Source organism: Podarcis raffonei, chromosome 3, assembly GCF_027172205.1.
Source record: "Podarcis raffonei isolate rPodRaf1 chromosome 3, rPodRaf1.pri, whole genome shotgun sequence".
Taxonomy (NCBI): Eukaryota; Metazoa; Chordata; class Lepidosauria; order Squamata; family Lacertidae; genus Podarcis; species Podarcis raffonei.
Window position 1 is genome coordinate 67,390,164 of NC_070604.1, and position 23,885 is coordinate 67,414,048.

At 40.1% G+C, this 23,885-nt stretch overlaps 1 protein-coding gene across 3 annotated transcripts in view; it reads left to right on the forward strand.

The window, feature by feature from the left end:
* UST (uronyl 2-sulfotransferase) overlaps positions 1-23,885 on the forward strand; it is a 157,723-nt gene that overhangs the window by 36,698 nt on the left and 97,140 nt on the right. For all 3 annotated transcript variants that reach the window (XM_053382141.1, XM_053382142.1, XM_053382140.1), the window contains exons 2-3: positions 6,595-6,638; positions 17,686-17,841. In XM_053382141.1, the coding sequence (XP_053238116.1) occupies positions 6,595-6,638; positions 17,686-17,841 (200 nt within the window). The remainder of the gene's footprint in view (positions 1-6,594; positions 6,639-17,685; positions 17,842-23,885) is intronic.

The window sequence follows — 23,885 nt, forward strand, 5'->3', positions numbered from 1 at the left end:
ATGGTCACCTGTACTGTGCTAGCCTTTGTATTTTGTTGAAGGATAAGGAACAAGGACCAGTGAGGTAGATGAAGTTGTATGTTAGTGCAAGTACTCTGGGAAGTGCACTAGACACCTTGGGGGGCAGTATAGGATAAAGCAGTGCAGGTATTGATTACAAGGAGATTGGCTGGGCTGTCCTTGCCAGGCAAGATCCTGTCAAGGAAGCTTACAATATGTAATCAGAGGAGGTGGGAGATACATGACTTGGCCACTCATATGCTATGGAAGCTGAAGGAACTGTATACTTTTAAGGAGGTAATGGTTGGGTAGGGCCTTCCTTTGTGGGGAAAAAGTCGATACCTCATTTCATTTGGAGAGGGTAATGGATGAAACCGCAGCTTATCAGTGGACACATTTCAAAGGGAGAGGAAGGCTAGCAAGCCATTTTATACTCTGTCTTGGTTTGTTATGCCTACTTAAAACTTGGCATGGTTAGTTTAAAAACATCTTTATATTTAAAGTACTTGAGCAGAGTGCCTGTTCTTCTCATCAAAATACATTACTTTATGGGAGGATACATCCCGATGACAAACTGTTAGAGTAATTTGTTCTTTTTAAGAGCAATCTAAATTATTTAACTCTCTCTTCTACTCTTCATTTTTCCAATGGTTTTCTAGTCTTGACCATTTCAAAATACAGAAAAAGGAAACTCATACAAGCATGAATAGCTTACGTATGTGCCTCTCACACAGAACTCAAACTGAACAGAGAACTTGTGATGCAAAAAAGTCTGTTCAGTGGATGATGAGTATAATCCTAATTGATGAAGATAAAGTTTTGATGCCTGTTAGCAAATTTCCCATAAGTACATTACAAAGCTAATTGACTTTGTAGCAGAACATACTGAAATTAAAAGCCTGCCTCAGGAACATGGAAACTACCAAACCAGCAATAAAGAATGAAAAGTAATAGATATATAAGCAGCCCATAACAATTAAAAGCAATAGAGACTTTCCTTCTAGTAAGGATTAATTAACTCCTAGTTTAAAATCATATGGGACGCGGGTGGCGCTGTGGTCTAAACCACAGAACCTAGGGCTTGCTGATCAGAAGGTCGGTGGTTTGAATCCCTGCGACGGGGTGAGCTCCCGTTGCTCGGTCCCAGCTCCTGTCAACCTAGCAGTTTGAAATAACGTCAAAGTACAAGTAGATAAATAGGTACCGCTCCGGCAGGAACAGCATTTCTGTTCGCTGCTTTGGTTTCTCCAGAAGTGGCTTAGTCATGCTGGCCACATGACCCGGAAAAACTGTCTCCTGACAAACATCAGCTCCCTCGGCCAGTAAAGCGAGATGAGCGCTGCAACCTCAGAGTCGTTTGTGACTGGACTTAACTGTCAGGGGTCCCTTTACCTTTAAAATCATGCACCAACCTGCTTGATGTTTCTCAGTTAGGATGAGTGTAGAAGTAGAGACTGTGCATATATTTTTCTGTTGGCAAAATGAATGTAGAGAGGTATAGATTGAGTCTGGAGCTCTGCAATCGCCATGCCGCTGTCCTCTGCACTTTTCACCTCTTTTAAAAAGGACTGGATTATGCAAACTGCAGTATGTGAGATGAGTGCAAAGCCTGCACACAAGGGTTGTGCCATACGGAATACAAGGCCAAGAGCTTTGCTATATCGCACCAAGGGTTCATCTAGACCTGCAGCAAGATGGAAAACAAGATGGTTCTGAAAAGCCTATGAGAAAGGTGTGATGGGAAAGGCATGAAGCTGTCCCCTATAGTGCTGTGAACGCACCCACAATGCAGAAGCAAGTATCCAGAGCCATGCTGCTATTAAATATGGAGCATCGATTTAGCCATAATGGCTAATAAGTTTATCAATAACAATCCTGCCTGTTTTTTTCTTTAGGACCTTGTGGCAATGAATTATGGAAAATAATTGTACATTGTGTTAAGATGTGAGTGCTCTTCACTGTTTCACTTCCAGCACTAAGTCCAGCTAGAGTCTCAGAAGAGAATATGAAGACTGGCTTCTGGGATGCATTCTGTCCAGGAGCTTGCCGCACAGGGGCTTTGGTGGCTGAGTGATGGCATTGGAAGGATCACAGCATAGCATAGGTTAGAATAGTGGCTGCTCCTCAGAAGTCATGCACACTGCCTGGTTATATGCTCATGATAGTTGAGCAGTTATATTCCAAATAAGTGGAGTTTCCTGTTAACAGTTAAGTTATGAATATTGGGGGAGGGGGAACAATCTCCAGAACAGAAAAGTGATTTCTCAAGGGAAGATGTCTGAATCCCAAGTAACAAATTATGGCTCACAACTGTGCTTTTGTTAACATTAGAAATTGGTTGCCTAGAAAGGCCTTGTCTTGTCTAAAATATCGGGTGTGTCGATTTTGGTAAAGCTGCTTGCTAGCCAGGTTTGTAAAGATGCTGAGCAGTCACATTTTTATTGAGTTAATCGAGCATTGGCATAGGCAGATGGATCTAGCATAATCCATCTGTGTGTAAGACTTTAAAAAAAAGTTTTGTCCTAAAAAGATTGTCAGCAGTAGGAAATCTAGAGCTGAATTCAAGTGTATTTCAAAGCACTTATTAAACAAATACTTATTAAACAAAAAGTAGCTTTCGGGTGTCTTTTGAAAAAAAGTTTATTTAATCCCTCTGCCCTTCCTGTGTGATTTCCAAGAGTCAATACCAGAGGTCCAAAAAAAAAGAGAAGAGAAATTTTTGACTCACTGCCGTGTGTGTGTGTGTGTGTGTGTGTGTGTAGGATTTATGTAGTGAATTGGGGAATGATACTGAGAAAAAACTATACTGTGTTGTCCACAGTTACATGGGGTTTGGGTTTCTCTCTCTCCTTACCATGTAATGATGCTTACTGGGACCTTAACAAAATTTATATACCACTGCTTGATTGTAGCAGTTTATAATAAATATTAAAATTATCAACAAAAAGTTAAAAATAAGCATTTAAAAACAATTGAAAGAAAAAGAAATTAAAGCATATCACTGCCTATGTGTCTGGATAGCCTTGCCTAAACAAAAATGTTTAAGCAGTTGTAGCCTTGAGATTATACACACACACACACACACACACACACGTATGTATGTATGTACGTACGTATGTATGTACACGTGTGTGAATTAAGTGGTGGTGGTGGTGTTTTACCACATATTTTCTACATAGTGGTGTTGCCAGCAACATATCCTGTGAGTGTCAATGTGCTGTGGCCCAGCAGATAATTTAGAATAGAAGCTATGCTTTCAGATTAACAGAATTAGGTTGTATAACCCTGACCTAGCAGCAACTTGTACATAAGAGCTGTACTGTGTCTCTGTGAGTAAATATTTTACCTTGTTTACATTCTTAAAAATGGATATTCTGAAAAATCCAAGGGAATAAAGGTAAGCAGCTTTCATTTCTCCTTACCCATTTCTGCCCACTGGAAAACGTGTGCACAAACTGAAATGCAAAACTGCTGTGAGAAGGCTGTATATAACTATAGTGAAGAAAAACTGAGGAAGGCAAGAAATACTTTTCTATAATAAGGGAGATGCTGAAGCTTAGCATCTACTTAGAAGCTCTCCTCCCTATTGTTTAGGGTGGGATGCTTTTATTATCTCCACTGCATTTCTATAAGAGGACGCTTTCCATTTTAAAAATAGAAATACATCAAGGCACCAAAGAGCAGTAACTAAAATATGTAGTAGAACTCTTTCTTAAAAATTTTTAAAAATAAACATTCTATAAACATACTAAAAGTACAGATCCAGTATCACTGGGTTTGATCTGGACCTGCTCTTCTGTGGACAGAAGGGCTCGTTCCATTTGCAAAAGTGATTCCAATCCAGCTGAGGTTCTCACTAGAAATGGGGGTGGGGTGGTCTGCTGATTCCCCCCTTTCTCCTGCAGCCTCACCGCTTGTCCACCCCCAATGTCTGTGTGCCTCCCTGGCCTCTTATGGGAGGGGGAAGTGATGCAGACCTGCTTTCCATGAAATGTATGAAGGGAGATTATATGTACTCATACACTTGAATTATAGGTTTGCTGATTGATGGGCTAGGTAGCATCCCTGGAGGCTGGATTCAGTTCAGGGGCAAATATTTTAACTCACTCAATATATTACACTATTTTTCTGCACATAGTATGTCTGCTGTTTACCTCATATATTTAAACTATAAGCAGGAAACAGTCCTTCATATAATGAAAGCTAACACTAAACCTATATTATGACGCTATGCTGTTCTTCCTATGGCTACATGAAACACCACTGAAAGGCACATATACTTATTTCATACTATTGAAAAAATCTCAGTATCCTAAAATGTAGCTATGTTTGTGCCAGATCTAAAAAACTATTTTCTTTATACGTGTAGACCAAAAGATCACTTGTTTTAACACAGAGTAAGGAATACTTGTCATGAAGCTAAGAGAATGCTAGGATCATTCTTTTTATATCAATAGCTGCATTCTGCTGGCTATCTTAATTACAGAGAGGGTTGCTTCTTCATACAGACTTCTCATTGTTAAGGAAAACTGGTATGTGCTAACAGCTGGATCATGGGGAACTTAGGCTTTTGCTAATGTTGGAAAGAGGTGCTGTTAACATAAATTTAGCTCCACTGTCAGAACACGGGGAAGAGAGAAGACACATAATATTCAGAGGCACACAATAAACCTATATTCCTTACTATGAACAATTTCTATATGTTACAAGTAAATGTAACTAATAATATAACAGAACTTATCACAATTTTTATGAATTTATCTTCACCTCTGTCTGAAAGTGGATGAAGTAAGCAGTCTGATACTTGTCCCCAAAATGAATTGGGCCCATCAAATGTTCAGAAAAAGTGCTTGAGTAGCCTGATTGACACAGGTCCTCTGCCACTTACTTGACTCTTCCTCAAGATGGGAAGACTCACAATGGAAGGGGGGGGCGGTAGCAGGCAGCTGAGAGCTCCTAAGAATTATGTTGGAGCATCTTCTGCTACCTGAAGATTGATTGTGGTTTTGAACTACAAAAACTGTGATCCCCTGTGGCAAAAGAGAAAGGGGGTGAAAAACAAAGTCTAAAAATAGCACAAGGAGGAATTGAACGTTGCACTATGTAGAGATTGTTCTGCCAGAGTAAGCATTTCAGCTTGCCAGATGGAATGATCCTACCTCCTCTCCCCCCCCACTTCCCAAAGGTTTGTTTGCTTGTTTTTTGCAGGGAGTCCCATTGCACAAGAAGAAGTATTTGTGCTGGCTTCCACTGATGGGACTCATTAGTTGAATACCATCTATAAAGATTTTTATTGTACAAATACAGCTCAGGAAGGTATGGCCTTCCTATTGTTAGAATATATATTTTAAAAGAGTTATTTAAATACATTAATTGGCTTATCACAGTGTAAAATGGCTCTGTTCCATCTTTTTCTTTTAAAATACTGTGATTTTGCCAGACTTCTAACATTAATATTTTAAAATGTCTGTACACATCCAGAATATACAATAGCTGTTGTAAATGTCATATAGTTTACCTATTTTTGCAAAGTTCATGTATGTATTGTATATGTTTTACAGGAGTTCTTTGTTTACTTCAAATAGCATTACTCTGGATTCAGCCTTGAAACCTTGGATTACAAGGTTATTTTTTGGAATAGAGAAAAAGAATTCACCAGCTTAAATAACAAATACAGAACGAATTAGTCACACAAGGACAAGTGCTTACTATAAAATTGGAATAGAATGAAAGAGCTATTCCTTTCATGTCAATAATAATAGCTGATGCATTTTAAGCTTTGAAAAGAAGCCATGGTCTAGGGAAAAATTGTTCAAACCAATTCAGTTTAAAGTTCATTTAGAAATTATGAAGGTAACGTAAAAGCCATTAAAATCTCATCCTGCATAAGATATATGGCATCTTTTATATGTGATTCCAGTGCATGGCATGCTTCTTGACCACAAAATACTTGCCACTACTAATTTATTTTTCAAGTGTTATAAAAAGTTTGAAAACAAAATATGTGCTTCAGAAAGTAGAATACCAACAGCACTTGGCAGATCATTAGTGGCTCCCAGGAGGTTCCATGCACATGAGCATTCACTCTATATCAGTCTCTTACTGAGACAATCTATGTACGGAACTATTAACTCTGTTTAAGGCTAAGATCTTTTTGTGTACTCCGGTACCACCTCCAATGGTGGCACTCATCATTTGGTGGTGTGGGTAGGACTTGTCTGTAGCATATGTTAGTGGATTAGTTTTTCATGTATTTCATTCATTGTTGTAAATTCCTGTTTTTAAATAGTTTTAATTTGCTGTATTTCACCTTGAGTCTCTTCAAGACTTTTTTCTTTTGTATAAAGCAGATGAAAAATGAAATGATAATAGAAATTGCATTTGTCAGGTGTCTTATTTTTATTATCATTATTTGAGAAGTGCAGAGGTTCTTCAGACCTCTTACTTATCAGTTACAGAAATCCCTTTGCAAAGAAGTATTGTGTTTTAATTTTATATAAAGCAGTGTTAGAAGTTGATTATCTGATGTACATTACCTGCTTAATTTCTGACCCATTAAAAATTATTTTACATTTCACTTTTCTTTCTTTGTAGGAAATTCCACTTACTTGGATGACCATGGGCCACCCCCTCGTAAGGTGAGCTACTTTCAGTTCAGCCAAAATTCTGTTGTAAGCTGCTATATTTGCACCAGGTTGGTTGGGTGTGCATTGGGCAGAAGGACAACTCTATCCCAGCCCTGCCAGCCTCTATTCATGGAGTGGCAAGGAGATCCCCATTACAGCTGCCATTCACGCAAGCCGATGGATGTGCCACAAATGGGAATCCAAGCGGCAGCAACATGTGGAAAGCCCCAAAACAAGGCATTCCAGGGGAAAGGCTTGGCTTACCAGAGATCTTCTGGATTCCAACCTAGCACAGTGATTTGCCTCTCCCACATTTCCTTGTCTTTTGTTTCAGCCAGCATGAGCAGCAGGGCTTGCATCTTTTGTGGTGGTCCTGCTGCTCCAGGAAGCCCACCACAGCCTGTCATGGGTTTAGATTACAGGGTTATTTACATATGAAATAAATATCTCTGTGGAAAGTATGGTGATGCAAGCTCTTTCCCTTCTGAATGGGAAGACACAAAAGGCAGCAGTAAAACTTGTTGATTTTCAGCTTCAACCTGGGATGGTTGTGAGCTTTTGAACAAGTTCCCTTAGTTCAGACTCCCCCTCCCATCAACTCCTTCCAGTCCAATCTGGACCCTATTATTCCCTTCACTTCTGCCATCACTTTCCAAACTTACCTTATTCATGATAAGAGACACTGTAGGAAAAGACCTCTAAGATGTGGACAGATTGTGCCTAATGCTAGGGTGTTCTTCCTTTGCCCCTGGGAAGCTCAAATGATTGTGAGAAGGAATTCGAGGTGGATCTATACCAGATTGAGCAGATTTGGCTTACATATCAATAGTTTAGCCTAAAACAGTAAGGTGAATCCTGTATCTTCAAAAGAATTACATTATTGTATTATTTACATTGTATATGCACAGACTTTCTTGAGGGCTGGGGGTATGTGGGGATTGTTTGAAAGTGAAAAATAAAGAAGTTTAGAAAGGGGGAAAGCCAAAAAGGAAAGGAAAGGATTGCAAAGCTTTGTATTGTGTGAGTAATTTTCTCCTATTTAGACATATCTTCCAAATAGGGTAGTCAGACGTGGGGGGGGGGGTTAGTTTTGTTTTAAAACTGCAATACACATTGATCTTTAGACATCCATTAGCAAGAGCCTACTTGCATAAAATGGTCAGTAGGTGTGTTTGAAAATACTTGCTGCTCAAACTGTACCTTTTTTTTTTTACAACTAAATAGAATGTATATACCCAGGGCTTTATCCCAGTATTATTTATGTCTCTGAACATTGTTACTTCTGATTAATTTATAAACATTAAAGGGTTGATGTGTAAATTAAGTACAGTGGTACCTCGGTTTAATCCGTTCTGGAAGTCCGTTCTTAAACCAAAACCGTTCTTAAACCAAGGCGCGTTTTCCCTAATGATGCCTCCCGATGCCGATGCCCTTCCACCGTTCGGATTCCGTTGTTAGACTGAGGTAAAGTTCACAAATGGGGACACTACTTCCGGTTTTGCGGAGTTTGTAAACTGAATCGTTTGTAAACAGGGCTGTTCTTAAACTGAGGTACCACTGTACTGCTTTACAAAAAAAATTTATATATGCCTGCTTATTCTGAAAGTAATTCCCTAGTTGAATAGAGGTCACAACCTCTATCTGCAACTGCTGTGGCATCAGTGAATAAAGAATTGCACATTTCTGGCCATAAATTTGATCTTCTGGCTAAATCAGTGGTTTTGTCTTGGCTGCCACAATGTTTTCATGTCTGCTATAGCACTCAAGAGGGTTTTTTGTGTGTCACTGGGGGAAAGCACCATAAATCAGTGGTCAAATCTTTGGAATCTTGAATGTTCTGAAAGGTAGCTCACATAAATGTTTGGTTTGATTTATTTTGTGTTTTGTATTGCCATCCCTGCCCCCAGCCCCCAAACTAGAAGCTATCAATATAAGGAATGTTGTGTTTCAGTTTCAAATTTTCAATTCCCTTTTCTTTTACAACCTAATTTTTGTCAACATTCTCCTACAACTTTAAGAGAGTCTTGATTTGTAAACAACAACAAAAATCCAGGTCAGAACAGTAGGGATTGTTGTACCAAATGCTTCTGCTATCCATTTTGGTCTTTTAAGACCAAATCCATCTAGCCTGCAAATTGGTGTGCTATAACTTTGATCTTCACAGTGTGAACCAGATGTTCTGAGATGCCAGAGTTGAAGAATCACGTTGAGCTGATGGCCCATGAAATGCACAAAGAATTCTGCTCCTTGCCTCCCACTTAATCTGGCTGCTAATAGCCTACTGAACCATGCAAGAGGGTAGTGGGAAGTGCCAAGTGTCACTCTTCAGCTTTGAGACATTTCTCAAACGTTTGTGTAAAAAGAATTATGAGAGCTGAAAAATGGGAGATTATCCACATTAACTGCACAAGCAGAGGCACATGGTCCCTTTTATTTTTATTTCCTTATTTACTCACTAAGTCAATTGTCTTACCATCTGTTGCCTCTGTTTCAGTTATAGAAAAAAAAATATCAAGACCAAAATCCAGATAGGATTGCCCTAAAAGGTATAAAAATAAATAACACTTAAAAATCTACCAGCAGATTGTCTTTTGTAATCTTGGCTTATAAATAACTGCTTGCCTATAGCAAGTCAACTAGGCACCAACTTTTCTGTAAATTGGGAGAGAACTAGCTCTTCCTGCCCCACACGGTACAATTCTATGCAGTGCTCAGAAGCGATCCCAGTGACTAGTGATAATAGTTTTGAGGGTTTGATTGCAAGATTGATATAAGCCACATTATTTTAAGACACTCAGCTTGATCCTGCATATTTTTACTAAATTTTTACTAAGATTTAACCTCTCACTAAGTTCAGTATCCCTTGTTTTCAATAGGTTTACAAAGGATTACAGATGATCAGCACATAAGATTGCTATGAAAGTGTAGTATTCAGTGTTCAGTAAATGTTTTGATTGGGATCTACATCAATTAAAGAGTGGGGTGTTTATTTCTTTTTCAAATATTTCCATACTTAGGGATCCATAAATGTAGTCACCAAAACCAGCTACTACCTGATTCATCTTTATTTGATTACCACCTGTCCCCAGATGCTCAGCACAAAATGAGAGATACCTTACCTGCTACATACATTGTAGAGAATCTTGCTTCATGCAGAATGGGAGCAAGACTCCTATCTGTCTCCTGATTTCAGCAGTACACTCAAATAACTTATTTTATTGTGGATCACTGTTTCATCTCATCAACATTTGGAAATATTTATTTGTTTAGAACCAAAATTGCAACATAGCATGAGATTCATCATCATCAAATTTATATGCCGCCCTTCTTTCAAAAATTAAAGGGCAGTTTACAACATAAAAACACAAAATACATAGCATTAATAACAAAAAAGAAAAATCCTTTGATTCACTGTGTGGATTTTAGGAGATGTGTGGAAGACAGAATATTTGCTATTTTTTTCTTTTTTCTTTACTATTTTATTTATATCGCCATGTTTCTGCCAAGGAACTCAGTGTGCCATGGATGGTTCTCCTCTCCATTTTATTCTCACAACACCCCTGTGAGGTAGGTTGGACTGAGAGACTGTGACCGGCCCATGCCATGACATGAGCTTCATAGCTGAGTGGGGTTTTGAACCATGGTCTAACACTTTAACTGCTACACCACACTATCACTCTGAATACTGTAAAGCAGCAGGAATCTCACTTCTGATGGTCTTCTATGCCTATCATGGAGCTTAAGGCTGACCTAACTCCTCCTCTGAATCTTTCAAGTGTGTTGGCCGACTTGAAATAAGAGTTGTGTTGGTAGCAACTTCAAATAATGTGGACCTCTTTAACTGTTAAAATGCAGATCGCTTTGGGATGCCTCATGGGATTCATAAAGGAAATAAATAAATGATAACATTAAAACTGAACTAATTTTTATTATTTTTTGTAAAGATACATATTTGTTGAGTTGAGTAAACACTTTTCTCCTATCATCTCAGAATCCCTGGTGGTATTTTGTGCAGGGTTTTACCCCTCGCTTTTTTGTTTTGTTTTGTTACGTAGCTTATCTGTAGTTAGTCTAGTGGGCTCTGTTATGGAAAGTCAGTTTTATAAATGCATATGATATATCAGTGGAAATTACAGCATATTCTAAACGAAAGGGAATCACTTCAAAAAGGATTGAGAGGAGTTAGAAGTAAATTTCTGTTAAAACTGATTATAACTTTATTGGAGAACTCTTTTGGAAATGGGTGGTGCTAGTAGGATTCTTGTAGCACACAGCGATCAGTGACTGGAATAAATTAAGCCAATGAGTTTATACTAATGAATGGAGCTAGGCTACAAGTGCAATCAACTGTAAATGTTTCTATGCAAATTAGGCATACATTTGGTAAGTGTCCAATAATGGCAACAGTTGTATCCTTTGAAATGTCCATTTGCTGAAAACAAGAAGACATTGCTGCCTAAGACAATATAAGTTTTTCAGTGTGTAAAGTGGTGGAGAAGCAGGACACAAGCTTTGGATGTGTGTGCTAGGTTCGAACCTTCCAATTTCCAGTTAAAGGATGTCAGATAGCACAGCTACCAAAGATCCCTGTTTGAGACCGTAAATAACCACTGCAGGTGATACTGAACTACTGAGATGGAGCAGGGATCTAACTTGGTATAGGCCAGGACCATCCCATCTGTTCCTATGATTCATAAACATGGATTTTCACAGAAAACTTACAAGGGGGATATTTGTAAGCTGATGAGAAATGATATTCACTCACTTGATAACCTCCTTTCTCTCCAGAGAGCAATTGCACTTTTTGGGAGGTTGGTTAAAGCCAAGGAAATGTACATACAGTACTTGAGATGCCAGATGATAAAAACTTGGCCCTTTAAGGCATAAATATTTTAATAAAGAAAAAGGTTAAAGATCAGCCAGTGAGATTCTGCTTCTCATTATGTGTGTCATTTAACTGAATTTTATTTAGAATAGACCTAATGAAATTAATGGACTTAAAGTCATGGTCATTCATTTTAGTAGGGCTGTTCTAAGTAAAATCTAGTTGAATACCACCCACTATCCTTAAAGTGGTAGTGTCTGGGGTGCACAAGGCAACCTTTTTTTGTAGTGGCCCCAATCTATGGAAATCCCTACTTAGGGAGATTTGTTGATGTTTGCCTTCCTTCTCAAGCCAAAACCTTTCTCTTTACTCTGGTTTTCATGTGGCATTGCTGATGGTGACATTTTTGGTTTTGGGTTCAGTAAGGAGGATTTTGGTTTTCTATACTGTATGTCACATTGTAGAAATTGACTACTAATTGAGCCTAAATTAAATAATTTAAGCTTGCACAGAGTCCCAAATTGATCTGCATTACCTACCTTCCACCTTCTGTCTTAATATCCTCGTTTCTCAAAATTAACTTGGGGGTGAGGCAGTGGAGAAGGCTTCCAATCCTACTCCTCAGTGTCCAGACCTTAGTTAGTTTAGTGTTTAGTGTTATGTTTGAGCTCTGCACTGTGACTAATCTTAACCACAGCCTGTTCAGTTAAACCCAGTTCATACCCTATAGTTAGAAATTGCCTTGTTTCAGTAACCATAGTTAAGACCAACTACAGTTTGTCCCTGTTTGAACACAAAGGCAGGCCAAGGCAAAACAAAAGCAGGAATTAAAGCTTTAAATCTCCTTGCAGGCACAGTGGAGGAGGGAGTGGGAGTAACTATGTTCCTATATCTGTTTGGATTTAAGTAAACATATAGTATTTAGATTTATAGTTGAATCCTATACATATCTTGTGTGAATGTTTCGGAAATGATGAAAAGAGTAAAAACATTTAAAGCAACAGAGATGGCTCATGAGTAGGAAGATGAGAACTCTCCCACACCTTGGGGATGAAATAGGTCTGCAACATTCATTTTTTCAGACAAGTCTAGTTGATTCTCATACGACTACAGCAGATTTAGGTGCTTAATGAAAGCTATGCTTCTTGCACAAATTGATATGCAAGTCTAGCCACGTAAGTGAAGGATCCAACTGAATAAATTGCACAAAACAATGCAATTTAGCATCGACAGAATAGGAATTATCCAGTCAAAACTGGTGAGAGATTTTCAGCCTCTGAGGTCTTATTTCCGCATGTTGTATTTTTATAAAACTTTCACCTGTTGTACTTTTGACAGTTTCAGACAAATTAGAATATTAAGCAGTCAACATTTTTTAGGTACACAGTTTATTGGTAGTTATTTAAAGTTTGTGATAAATATTTGATATAAAGCACAGTGGTTGCATAGCACTATTAAAGCACTTTTAAAATATGCAAAATGTTACTCATGAATAAATAACATTTCCTGCGGCTAGTCATGAAGATGTAATTCAGATAACAGCCATATCACTTTGTGTCAGACAGTCAACAGAAATGAAGTAGTAATAATTCAAAATATTAAAAATTAAATTGAAAACTAAATGAAAGCTGTGATTTCCAAAGGCAAGCTTTGTGAATGAAAAATCTTATTAACTTCTCAGTCTGTCCTATAGAGGCTGCATTAATAAGATTTTAAAGTGATATGCACTTGAAGTAAGGCTGGTTTAGTGAAGTAAGCAGTACAGCTGAAGACTGCATGCAGAAGTAAACATTTTTGCATTGACTAATAAGTGGCTTGAATGAATGAATGAATGAATCAATGAACCAGTGCTACTCCCCAAAAAGAATGCTGTCCTGATATCTACACTGGCATTTATTCAGATGGGAATTAATTGGAATTAAAATTTCTTCATCAAAGATTATTCATTCTCATTGCTCAGTTCTTTCTAAGGGGGTGCAACTCTGAAGTTGGACATTAAACTTGTTAGAATTGAAACACACTATGCATATTTTGAAACTCTACCTGAGTAACAACCAGACAGGGGAAGGAAGTGGCAAGGATGCAAATAGATCTCTCTTAATTGAAAAGTGCAGTCAGCTCATTGTTCTTCTCAGGTAATAGAAACAATAACTAATTGAATCTTATTGCTAGCACATTTGACGAAGAATTAGGGGGAAAGGGTTTGTGGCATTTTAAGGCTAACATTAGGGACACGGGTGGCGCTGTGGGTAAAACCTCAGCGCCTAGGGCTTGCCGATCGCATGGTCGGCGGTTCGAATCCCCGCGGCAGGGTGAGCTCCCATCTTTCGGTCCCAGCTCCTGCCCACCTAGCAGTTCGAAAGCACCCCTAAGTGCAAGTAGATAAATAGGTACCGCTTTATAGCGGGAAGGTAAACGGCGTTTCCGTGTGCTGCGCTGGTGCCGGCTCGCCAGAGCAGCTTCGTCACGCTGGCCACGTGACCCGGAAGTGTCTCCGGCCTCTTAAGTGAGATGGGCGCACAACCCTAGAGTTGGACACGACTGGCCCGTACGGGCAGGGGTACCTTTACCTTTTTACCTTTAAGGCTAACATTTATTGTGACATAAACTTTTTGTAGGCTAATACTTAAGTCCACAACAATTCTATTAAATCTTGTTGTTGTTTAGTCGTGTCCGACTCTTCATGACCCCATGGACCAGAGCACGCCAGGCACTTCTGCCCTCCACTGCCTCCTGCAGTTTGATCAAACTCATGCTGGTAGCTTCAAGAACACCATCCAACCATCTCATCCTCTGTTGTCCCCTTCTCCTTGTGCCCTCCATCTTTCCCAACATCAGGGTCTTTTCCAGGGAGTCTTCTCTTCTCATGAGGTGGCCAAAGTATTGGAGCCTCAGCTTCACAATCTGTCCTTCCAGTGAGCACTCAGGGCTGATTTCCTTAAGAATGGATACGTTTGATCTTCTTGCAGTCCATGGGACTCTCAAGAGTCTCCTCCAGCACCATAATTCAAAAGCATCAATTCTTCGGCGATCAGCCTTCTTTATGGTCCAGCTCTCACTTCCATACATCACTACTGGGAAAACCATAGCTTTTACTATACAGACCTTTGTTGGCAAGGTGATGTCTCTACTTTATAAGATGCTGTCTAGGTTTGTCATTGCTTTTCTCCCAAGAAGCAGGCGTCTTTTAATTTCGTGACTGCTGTCACCATCTGCAGTGATCACGGAGCCCAAGAAAGTAAAATCTCTCACTGCCTCCATTTCTTCCCCTTCTATTTGCCAGGAGGTGATGGGACCAGTGGCCATGATCTTCGGTTTTTTGATGTTGAGCCTCAGACCATATTTTGCGCTCTCCTCTTTCACCCTCAATAAAAGGTTCTTTAATTCCTCCTCACTTTCTGCCATCAAGGTTGTGTCATCTGCATATCTGAGGTTGTTGATATTTCTTCCAGCAATCTTAATTCCGGCTTCGGATTCATCCAGCCCAGCCTTTCGCATGATGAATTCTGCATATAAGTTAAATAAGCAGGGAGACAATATACAGCCTTGTCGTACTCCTTTCCCAATTTTGAACCAATCAGTTGTTCCATATCCAGTTCTAACTGTAGCTTCTTGTCCCACATAGAGATTTCTCAGGAGACAGATGAGGTGATCAGGAACTCCCATTTCTTTAAGAACTTGCCATAGTTTGCTGTGGTCGACACAGTCAAAGGCTTTTGCATAGTCAATGAAGCAGAAGTAGATGTCTTTCTGGAACTCTCTAGCTTTCTCCATAATCCAGCGCATGTTTGCAATTTGGTCTCTGGTTCCTCTGCCTCTTCTAAATCCAGCTTGCACTTCTGGGAGTTCTCGGTCCACATACTGCTTGAGCCTTCCTTGTAGAATTTTAAGCATAACCTTGCTAGCGTGTGAAATGAGTGCAATTGTGCGGTAGTTGGAGCATTCTTTGGCACTGCCCTTCTTTGGGATTGGGATGTAGACTGATCTTCTCCAATCCTCTGGCCACTGCTGAGTTTTCCAAACTTGCTGGCATATTGAGTGTAGCACCTTAACAGCATCATCTTTTAAAATTTTAAATAGTTCAGCTGGAATACCATCACTTCCACTGGCCTTGTTATTTGCAGTGCTTTCTAAGGCCCATTTGACTTCACTCTCCAGGATGTCTGGCTCAAGGTCAGCAATCACACTACCTGGGGTGTACGAGACATCCATATCTTTCTGGTATAATTCTTCTGTGTATTCTTGCCACCTCTTCTTGATGTCTTCTGCTTCTGTTAGGTCCTTACCACTTTTGTCCTTTATTATGGTGATCTTTGTACGAAATGTTCCTTTCATATCTCCGATTTTCTTGAACAGATCTCTGGTTCTTCCCATTCTGTTGTTTTCCTCTATTTCTTTGCATTGCTCATTTAAGAAGGCCTTCTTGTCTCTCCTTGCTATTCTTTGGAAATCTGCATTCAATTTCCTGTATCTTTCACTATCTCCCTCGCATTTTGCCTGCCTTCTCTCCCCCGCTATTTGTAAGGCCTTGTTGGACAGCCACTTTGCTTTCTTGCATTTCTTTTTCATTGGGATGGTTTTAGTTGCTGCCTCCTGTATAATGTTGCGAGCCTCCACCCATAGTTCTTCAGGCACTCTGTCCACCAAATCTAAATCCTTAAACCTGTTCCTCACTTCCACTGTGTATTCATAAGGGATTTGGTTTAGATTGTATCTTACCGGCCCAGTGGTTTTTCCTACTTTCTTCAGTTTAAGCTTGAATTTTGCTATAAGAAGCTGATGATCTGAGCCACAGTCAGCTCCAGGTCTTGTTTTTGCTGACTGTATAGAGCTTCTCCATCTTTGGCTGCAGAGAATATAATCAATCTGATTTCGATGTTGCCCATCTGGTGATGTCCATGTGTAGAGTCGTCTCTTGTGTTGTTGGAAAAGCGTGTTTGTGATGACCAGCTTGTTCTCTTGACAGAACTCTATTAGCCTTTGTCCTGCTTCGTTTTGATCTCCAAGGCCAAACTTGCCAGTTGATTCCCTACTTTAGCATTCCAATCCCCTATAATGAGAAGAACATCCTTCTTTGGTGTCACTTCTATAAGGTCTTGTAAGTCTTCATAGAATTGGTCAATTTCAGTTTCTTCAGCACCAGTAGTTGGTGCATAAACTTGGATTACTGTGATGTTAAAAGGTCTGCCTTGGATTCGTATCGAGATCATTCTATCATTTTTGAGATTGCATCCCAGTACAGCTTTCGCCACTCTTTTGTTGACTATGAGGGCCACTCCATTTCTTTTATGGGTTTCTTGCCCACAGTAGTAGATATGATAGTCATCCGAACTGAATTCGCCCATTCCCGTCCATTTCAGTTCACTGATTCCCAGGATGTCAATATTTATTCTTGCCATCTCATTTTTGACCACATGCAACTTACCCAGGTTCATGGTTCTTACATTCCAGGTTCCTATGCAATATTTTTCTTTACAGCATTGGACTTTCCTTTTGCTTCCATGCATATCCGCATCTGAGCGTCCTTTCGGCTTTGGCCCAGCTGCTTCATCAGCTCTGGATCTACTTGTACTTGTCCTCCGCTCTTCCCCAGTAGCATGTTGGACGCCTTCCGACCTGAGGGGCTCATCTTCCAGCGTCATAACTTTTATATGCCTGTTGTCTTTGTCCATGGAGTTTTCTTGGCAGGGATACTGAAGTGTCTTGCCGGTTCCTCCTCCAGGTGGATCACGTTTGGTCCAAACTCTCCACTATGACCTGTTCATCTTGGGTGCCCTGCTCAGCATAGTTCATAGCTTCTCTGAGTTATTCAAGCCCCTTCGCCACGGCAAGGCAGTGATCCATGAAGGGGTTAAATCTTAGATGTGATTTATTATATTGCTATACAGTGGTACCTCAGATTAAGTACTTAATTCGTTCCGGAGGTCCGTACTTAACCTGAAGCACCACTTTAGCTAATGGGGCCTCCTGCTGCTGCTGCACCGTCGGAGCACAATTTCTGTTCTCATCCTGAAGCAAAGTTCTTAACCTGAAGCGTATGTAACCTGAGGTACCACTGTAATAGCTTAACACAGAGAGAAGAAATACTTCCTGGATTTTGAGGCAGTGCTTTCTTTCAATCTCTGAAATATGTGCATTTAATTTTGAAACACTCATCTCTTGAGTTACAACAAAATTATTCTGTGTATTTAAAGATTTCTAAATAGGAAGGCTAATGTGTATCTCTTTGTCTAGGTACTTCCATTCCCTAGCCAAGTGGTGTATAACAGGGTTGGAAAGTGTGGGAGTCGAACTGTGGTTTTGCTGTTGCGAATTCTGTCTGAGAGACACGGGTTCAACTTGGTTACATCAGATATTCATAATAAAACCAGGCTAACCAAGAATGAACAGGTAAGTTGTTTGTGTCTTTTTGTATGTTATGGTTTTCATTTTTAGAGTAATTTAATTCTGAGTATTTTTGATAGGGCATTGCAGTAAATTATTTTTCAGTAGAATTAGAAATATTTTTATATTAAAAATTATCACTTTCTTAGCTAACAAGCTGTTAACTGCATATATTTTTTGATCATTCTGGCAAATGGTATCATAAGTAAATTATAGCTGAGCTGATAATTAAGTTCATTTTTGCTACTGTTTTATCAGTATTTAAGGGGGCCCTGCTTTTGGCAATTTGTGGGGAATTAAACTGTAAGTGACGTGAAAGTGTTCACTTATTCCGGAAATGTTGCATTGAGTAGACTTCATTTGCTCCTAGATTTTTAATGATCAGGATCATTCATTTGAAACCAGGAATTATTGCTCTTAGTCAAAGTCCTATTAAATTCAGCGAGACTTACTCCCAGGTAAATGAGGTCAAGATTGCAGTCTAAATCAGCTTCCTTAACCTTCAGTGGTGTTGGTGCATAGCCAAATTTCATTGGCTATATAGCATTGTGAGGTCATTGAATTTTCTGGGATGGTCTGAGAATACTGTTTGAAAGAGAGAGAATTCCTAACCAAGGAAGGAAATGGGCACTGAAGCAGCAGCAGATTAGGGAAACAATGGCAGCAAATAGTGTGGAGAAAGGCAAACATTTTCAGAGGTTGGTTGTTTTTCTTTCTGGGCCCTGCTCTAAAAGCTCTTCTTTTGCACTGAAAGCCGAAAAGGCTAATCAGTCATTGCAGCCTGAAAACAAGCCATGAAATTATCCAGTGTAAGATACTGACGCTTACTTTTAGGATCAAAGCTGCTGCTGCATGCTATGAGGATCAATTAACCCTGTATATAGTAGTTGTCCAAAAATAATAATCAGAGACAGATCTTGCAGTAAGGACTGGGAGTTCAGAATTTTCCAAGTGGAAGCAGAACATCAAAAAGGTTTGAGGCAAGGAATGGGGTAAATGGGTTTTGCAGTGAAAGCTGCAGATAGGGGAGAGAATATTGGAGGCCAGTGGGACTGGCCCAATACATTTTGGCTCCTGGAGCAAACCACAAAATGGTCCTTCCCCCCCACAACCAGGGAAGAAGGGGTAAATGAAGATCTAAATCAAGAACAGAGGGGGGGGGCATAAAAATCAAACAGTGGTGGTTGAAGAGGGAATCAAAACCTGTCACAGATGCGAAGGCACCCACTCTGAATTATGCCGTTCAGATGCAGAGCCCAGGAAAGCACAGAGGGCAGCACCCACCAATTCCTCCCTAGGGGGGGGGGGAGGAGACCAGCAGAGCCTCCTATTCACTGAGAGGCCGCTGTGACATTGGGGTGTGTGTGTGTGTGCTGCTGAGGAGGTAACAGATTTGGACTCCAAAGAGCATGCCATAGCTGTTGCTGCCATGCGGCAGCCACCGCCAATGCATTCCTTGGAGGCCGCATCAGCTGCCTCTGTGGATCCTGCTGCCTGAAGTGGTCGCTTCTCCTTGCCTCATGGGTGGGCTGGCCCTGGAGGGACAGCAGCGGCAATTGAGAATGGGAAAATAAGCAGGAATTCTATTTCAATTATTAGCAAGCTGACTAGATCCACATGCAGTGGAGTTTTCATGAGCTTCTGTAATTTAAAGGGGAATGGACTTTCAAACTGTTACTGGCTAATCAGTTTCCTTTTGGCCCATAGACTCCTGCTATGTATATACAGCTTACTTTGTGGTTTGTTTAGTGCCTGTTGCTTTAAGACTCCATACTCTTGGGCTAGATTAACTAGATACTATTGTCATGAAACCCACTTTGCCACATAGTAAGTCTATTTTAATTCCACACTTTGCCACCTTCCCCAAGCAGCAGACTTGCTGCTTCCCTGTTTTCCCTGTGTTGCTCCAAACCAGGGGTCAGCAACCTTTTTCGGCCATGGGCCGGTCCACTGTCCCTCAGACCATGTGGTGGGCTGGACTGTATTTTGAAAAAAATAATGAACAAATTCCTATGCCCCACAAATAACCCAGAGGTGCATTTTAAATAAAAGCACACATTCTGCTCATGTAAAAACACCAGGCAGGCCCCACAAATAACCCAGAGATGCATTTTAAATAAAAGCACACATTCTACTCATGTAATTCCCAGTCTGATTCCCAGACTGTCCACGCACCGGATTTAGAAAGCAATTGGGCTGCATCCGGCCCCAAACACAGCCTGGGAAGCCCTTGCCGTTGTCTCTAGAATTTCTTGCAACCCTCAGTTTATTCTGGGTCCTCCTAGCTCCATCCTTTGAAGCCATTCTTAAAGGCTTGTGTAAATTGCGCCATTTTATGATGTTGTTAGCGTCACCCCATACACACTATCATTTTATAAGAAAGTAGGATTGGCCATGATTGAGATTATAAACATCTGAATACCTAAGCACCATTGAACTTGGTGGGGCTTACTTCAGATTAGAGATGCACATTATTGTGATGTAAATGACCTGACTTTAATTTAAAAATAATTTTCTCACAGCAATATATGTATAATTTAAAGCCACTGTTTATTTTTATTATTTCCCAAATCTTGCAGATTTAAAACAAAAAATCATTGTAGAATATGAAAATGTGTCGCTTACTAAAATATTCTTGTGCAGTGAAAACGTTGTACCTGTTGGTTTATAATCTAAGTTAAAGTTCTCTGGATTTTATCTAAAGTGGATCAACATTTTTGTTTTCCTTTTAAAAAATGAAAAGGAATGATTTGAAGAACTTATATGTTTAGTGTTGATACAGTAAAAGGTTATTTTAGTTCCAGGTAACCAATTACATTTCCTTTGGATGAAACTGGATTTTGTTTGCATCCTTCATATGAGTGGCCTTTCTCTTAACCTGTCATGAATCAACCATTTCTCTACGCCACCAAGTGGAATGCTGCTGAAAACGCAGCTTAGGGTTATACTAAACAATCTTGTACACCCTTATTGGGAGATCCAAGACGATATTAAGGAGCAAAATTTGTCTCAGGCTGCATTACTAAAAATACTTATTAGAATGTAAGACCCGTTGGACACAGTTTAACTTCCTTCTGAGTAAACATCTATAGATTGTGCTGTCAATACAGTATTAACCTTTGCTCTGTGATTTCAAAAATTGAAAGGCAGAAATAAGCCCTACAGTTGGGTGTGCTAGGTTTAATAATTCCGTCCCTCTCCTATAGTCTTATGGAGTTGCCCTTTCTATAATGTACAGAAATGGAAGTAAGTCAAAATTGTGATAGAATAAACAGGCTGCTGTTATCAAGCCTCTTCAGTAGACACATGTTAGACATTGGCATTCGTGCATCTTGGCAGATTTACCCAGTAATTTATACTCACACAGGTCTTAAAGATGCAGATATCTATTGAGAATCAAAATATACACATTTAACATTTCAGTGGGGTATAGCTCCACAACAATTCATATCTATTAACATCAGTGGGCAGTAACAATATGCATACATTTCTACGGTTTCAGGGGATTAGCTAACTACAGAACAACTAAATGCACACACACAAGAAGGAACAAGCGCACAAGGCATTGGAGGAGATGGGGGATGAGTTCAGCCTGCACTGTCTATCTGGGCTCATCTTGCAGACCAGGCCTCATTCATGCACAGCTGAGCAGGAGGATTCTTCTGGGCAAAGGAGGCCCCTGAATACCAGCTTCTGGGAGCTTCATGTGAGCAGAGTGCTGTTGCATCCAGGTCCTGCCATGTGAGAAAAAGGGCTAGATGGTCTATTGGCCTGATTCCACTGGCTTGTCTGTTCTTCTGACTAGAGGGTGGCTTCTAAAATGCAGTCACACACACTCAAAGATAGGAAGAGGGAACAGTTGTGAAGGCTCTGAGAGACAGTATGGGGAGAAACATGTGCCCTGCTGAGCAGTCCTAGATGTTGACTACATAACCTGCTTCCCCTGCCTAGGTGAGGCAGGAAAAACAGCAAAGGCAGCAAACAGACCCTGAAAAAAGCTTTATGGATCTCAGATTCAGCGAGAAAGATCCAAGGAAAGGGATGAAAAGTTGTGAAGCCCAGGAATGGGTTGTTGAAGCAGCCACACCAAGCTGGGACATCTGCTTCAGCAAACACGGGCCCAGAGACAGTAAAGGAAAAAGCAGGAGAATCTGATCCCTGGTTCTCGCTAGCTAAGTGATTTCAGGCCCAGTGATATTCAGCAGAGTGGATATGGGGAGCACAAAACCACACAGGTGACTGAGCAATTGATTTTCATAGTGGAACTAGCCAAAGCCAGAACAAAAAATGGCTCCATTAGACCAGTTTTTATACCTTTCTGGACGAAAGCATCAAAAGAAATGCAAGCATTGGCTGGGTCAGGGAGGTGTCATTCCACATTTCCTATACCTAATATGAGTTGTTTAGTCAGTGTGGTGGGATTTTCTTTTGCGGAGACACATGGCAGTATTAATTCTTCAGCTAGTTTGACTAGATCTAGCTTTGGGCTTCTGCAGAAGGGAAGATTGCTGTTGAAGTCAGGCCCTGCTCACTGTAGAACCTGAGACTATGCCTGCATTCTAGAGGATTCCAGGGTGCACAGACCGTATGTAGAGTGATCAGCATGAGAATGCCCTTTGATTTGTTCCAACCAAGGGACCTGCACAGTCTGCCTATATGGTTGAGCTAACCCTTCTCTTGTCTTTACTGCAGTTCTCCTCCTCCCCCCCCCTCCTCACATGAATCTTCTGTTGAGCTGGGGAGAGAGGAGCCTCAGAGTAGACTTGGTAGGCATGTGAAACAGGTGCACTGGAGAACAGCTTGGGTAGTCTGCCTTGCTTTTGGCTAGCCGAGAAGTTTCCAGTAGTATGATGGAAAACGGTATATAGTGGTATTTATGCTATAACAAGTAAATACATCCAAACTAGAACAGCATTTCCAGCAATTTAACGTAGGCTGCAATCCTGTGCATATTTACTTGGGAGTAAGCCCCACTAAACTAGAGTGAAGAAACACGCATATTACCACCTTCTACAAACATATTTATTTCCAATTTGTGCATTGCTTTATATTGTCTAATTGGACAAATCTGTATGTAATCTTGCTCAGTTACTGTAGCCCTCAAGTTAAAGGAATGGTAACAGTCAAGTCCACCCCCCACCCCCAAATACAACTAGAAGTTTTTCTAAAGCCAATTAGAATAATCTGCGCAGAGCAGAAGTCAGGAAATCGGAGCTGCAAGAATGTCTGGAATTCTTTTGCACACATCTCTCTTAACGCTTTCAGGAGCCTGACATATTACAGAACACTCTAAAAGCTGAAAGTGAGTGCTGAGAACTGTATTTCACCCCCCTTTTTAACCAAATATATTCTGAAATTAAAAGTAAAATCTAGCTTTGCATTATTAAATCTTGGAACTGCATTCTAAAATGACTTAAACACAACCAGGCCAAAATAGTGAGGGGAGAGGAAAAACTATCCTGATAGTTGAGACTAGCTTTTGAAAAGCGATCTCCATGGAAACAATAGCATAGGCTTTCTTAAATAATGGAAAAGGTAGATTACGACTTAATGCCTGACCAGTCAGTAGATACAAATGAAAGAATAAACTCAGGGCCGACAGTAAATAAACACCTTTTATTTCTCTCACATGGGCATGAAAGAATTTTTTTAAGTTACCAAAAATTAGGTCTACGGTTGGTGGCAAATAGAATGTACAATAGTGACCAAGCAATTTACCTGACATCACACCAGGGCTTTTTTTTCAGCCGGAACACTCTGGGCGCCCCCTTAAAAAGCCCTTCCTGAAAGAAACTCAACAACTTTGGTTTGTCCGTCAAAAAAAGGTGGGAGTTCCTGCACCTCTCTTTCTCGGGAGAAAAAGCACTGTATCACACCATTGCAATGCAAGTTCTATGTGGTAGAATTACGTTATGTTTATTTAGACTTTGACTTATTCATTTGTGTTCTTTTAGGCACATCTGTCTCCTGGTATACACTGCAAAGTTGTGCATAATTTTGTTAAGAGAAGCAATACATTTCTACATTAAATAAATATAGGAGGTATAATA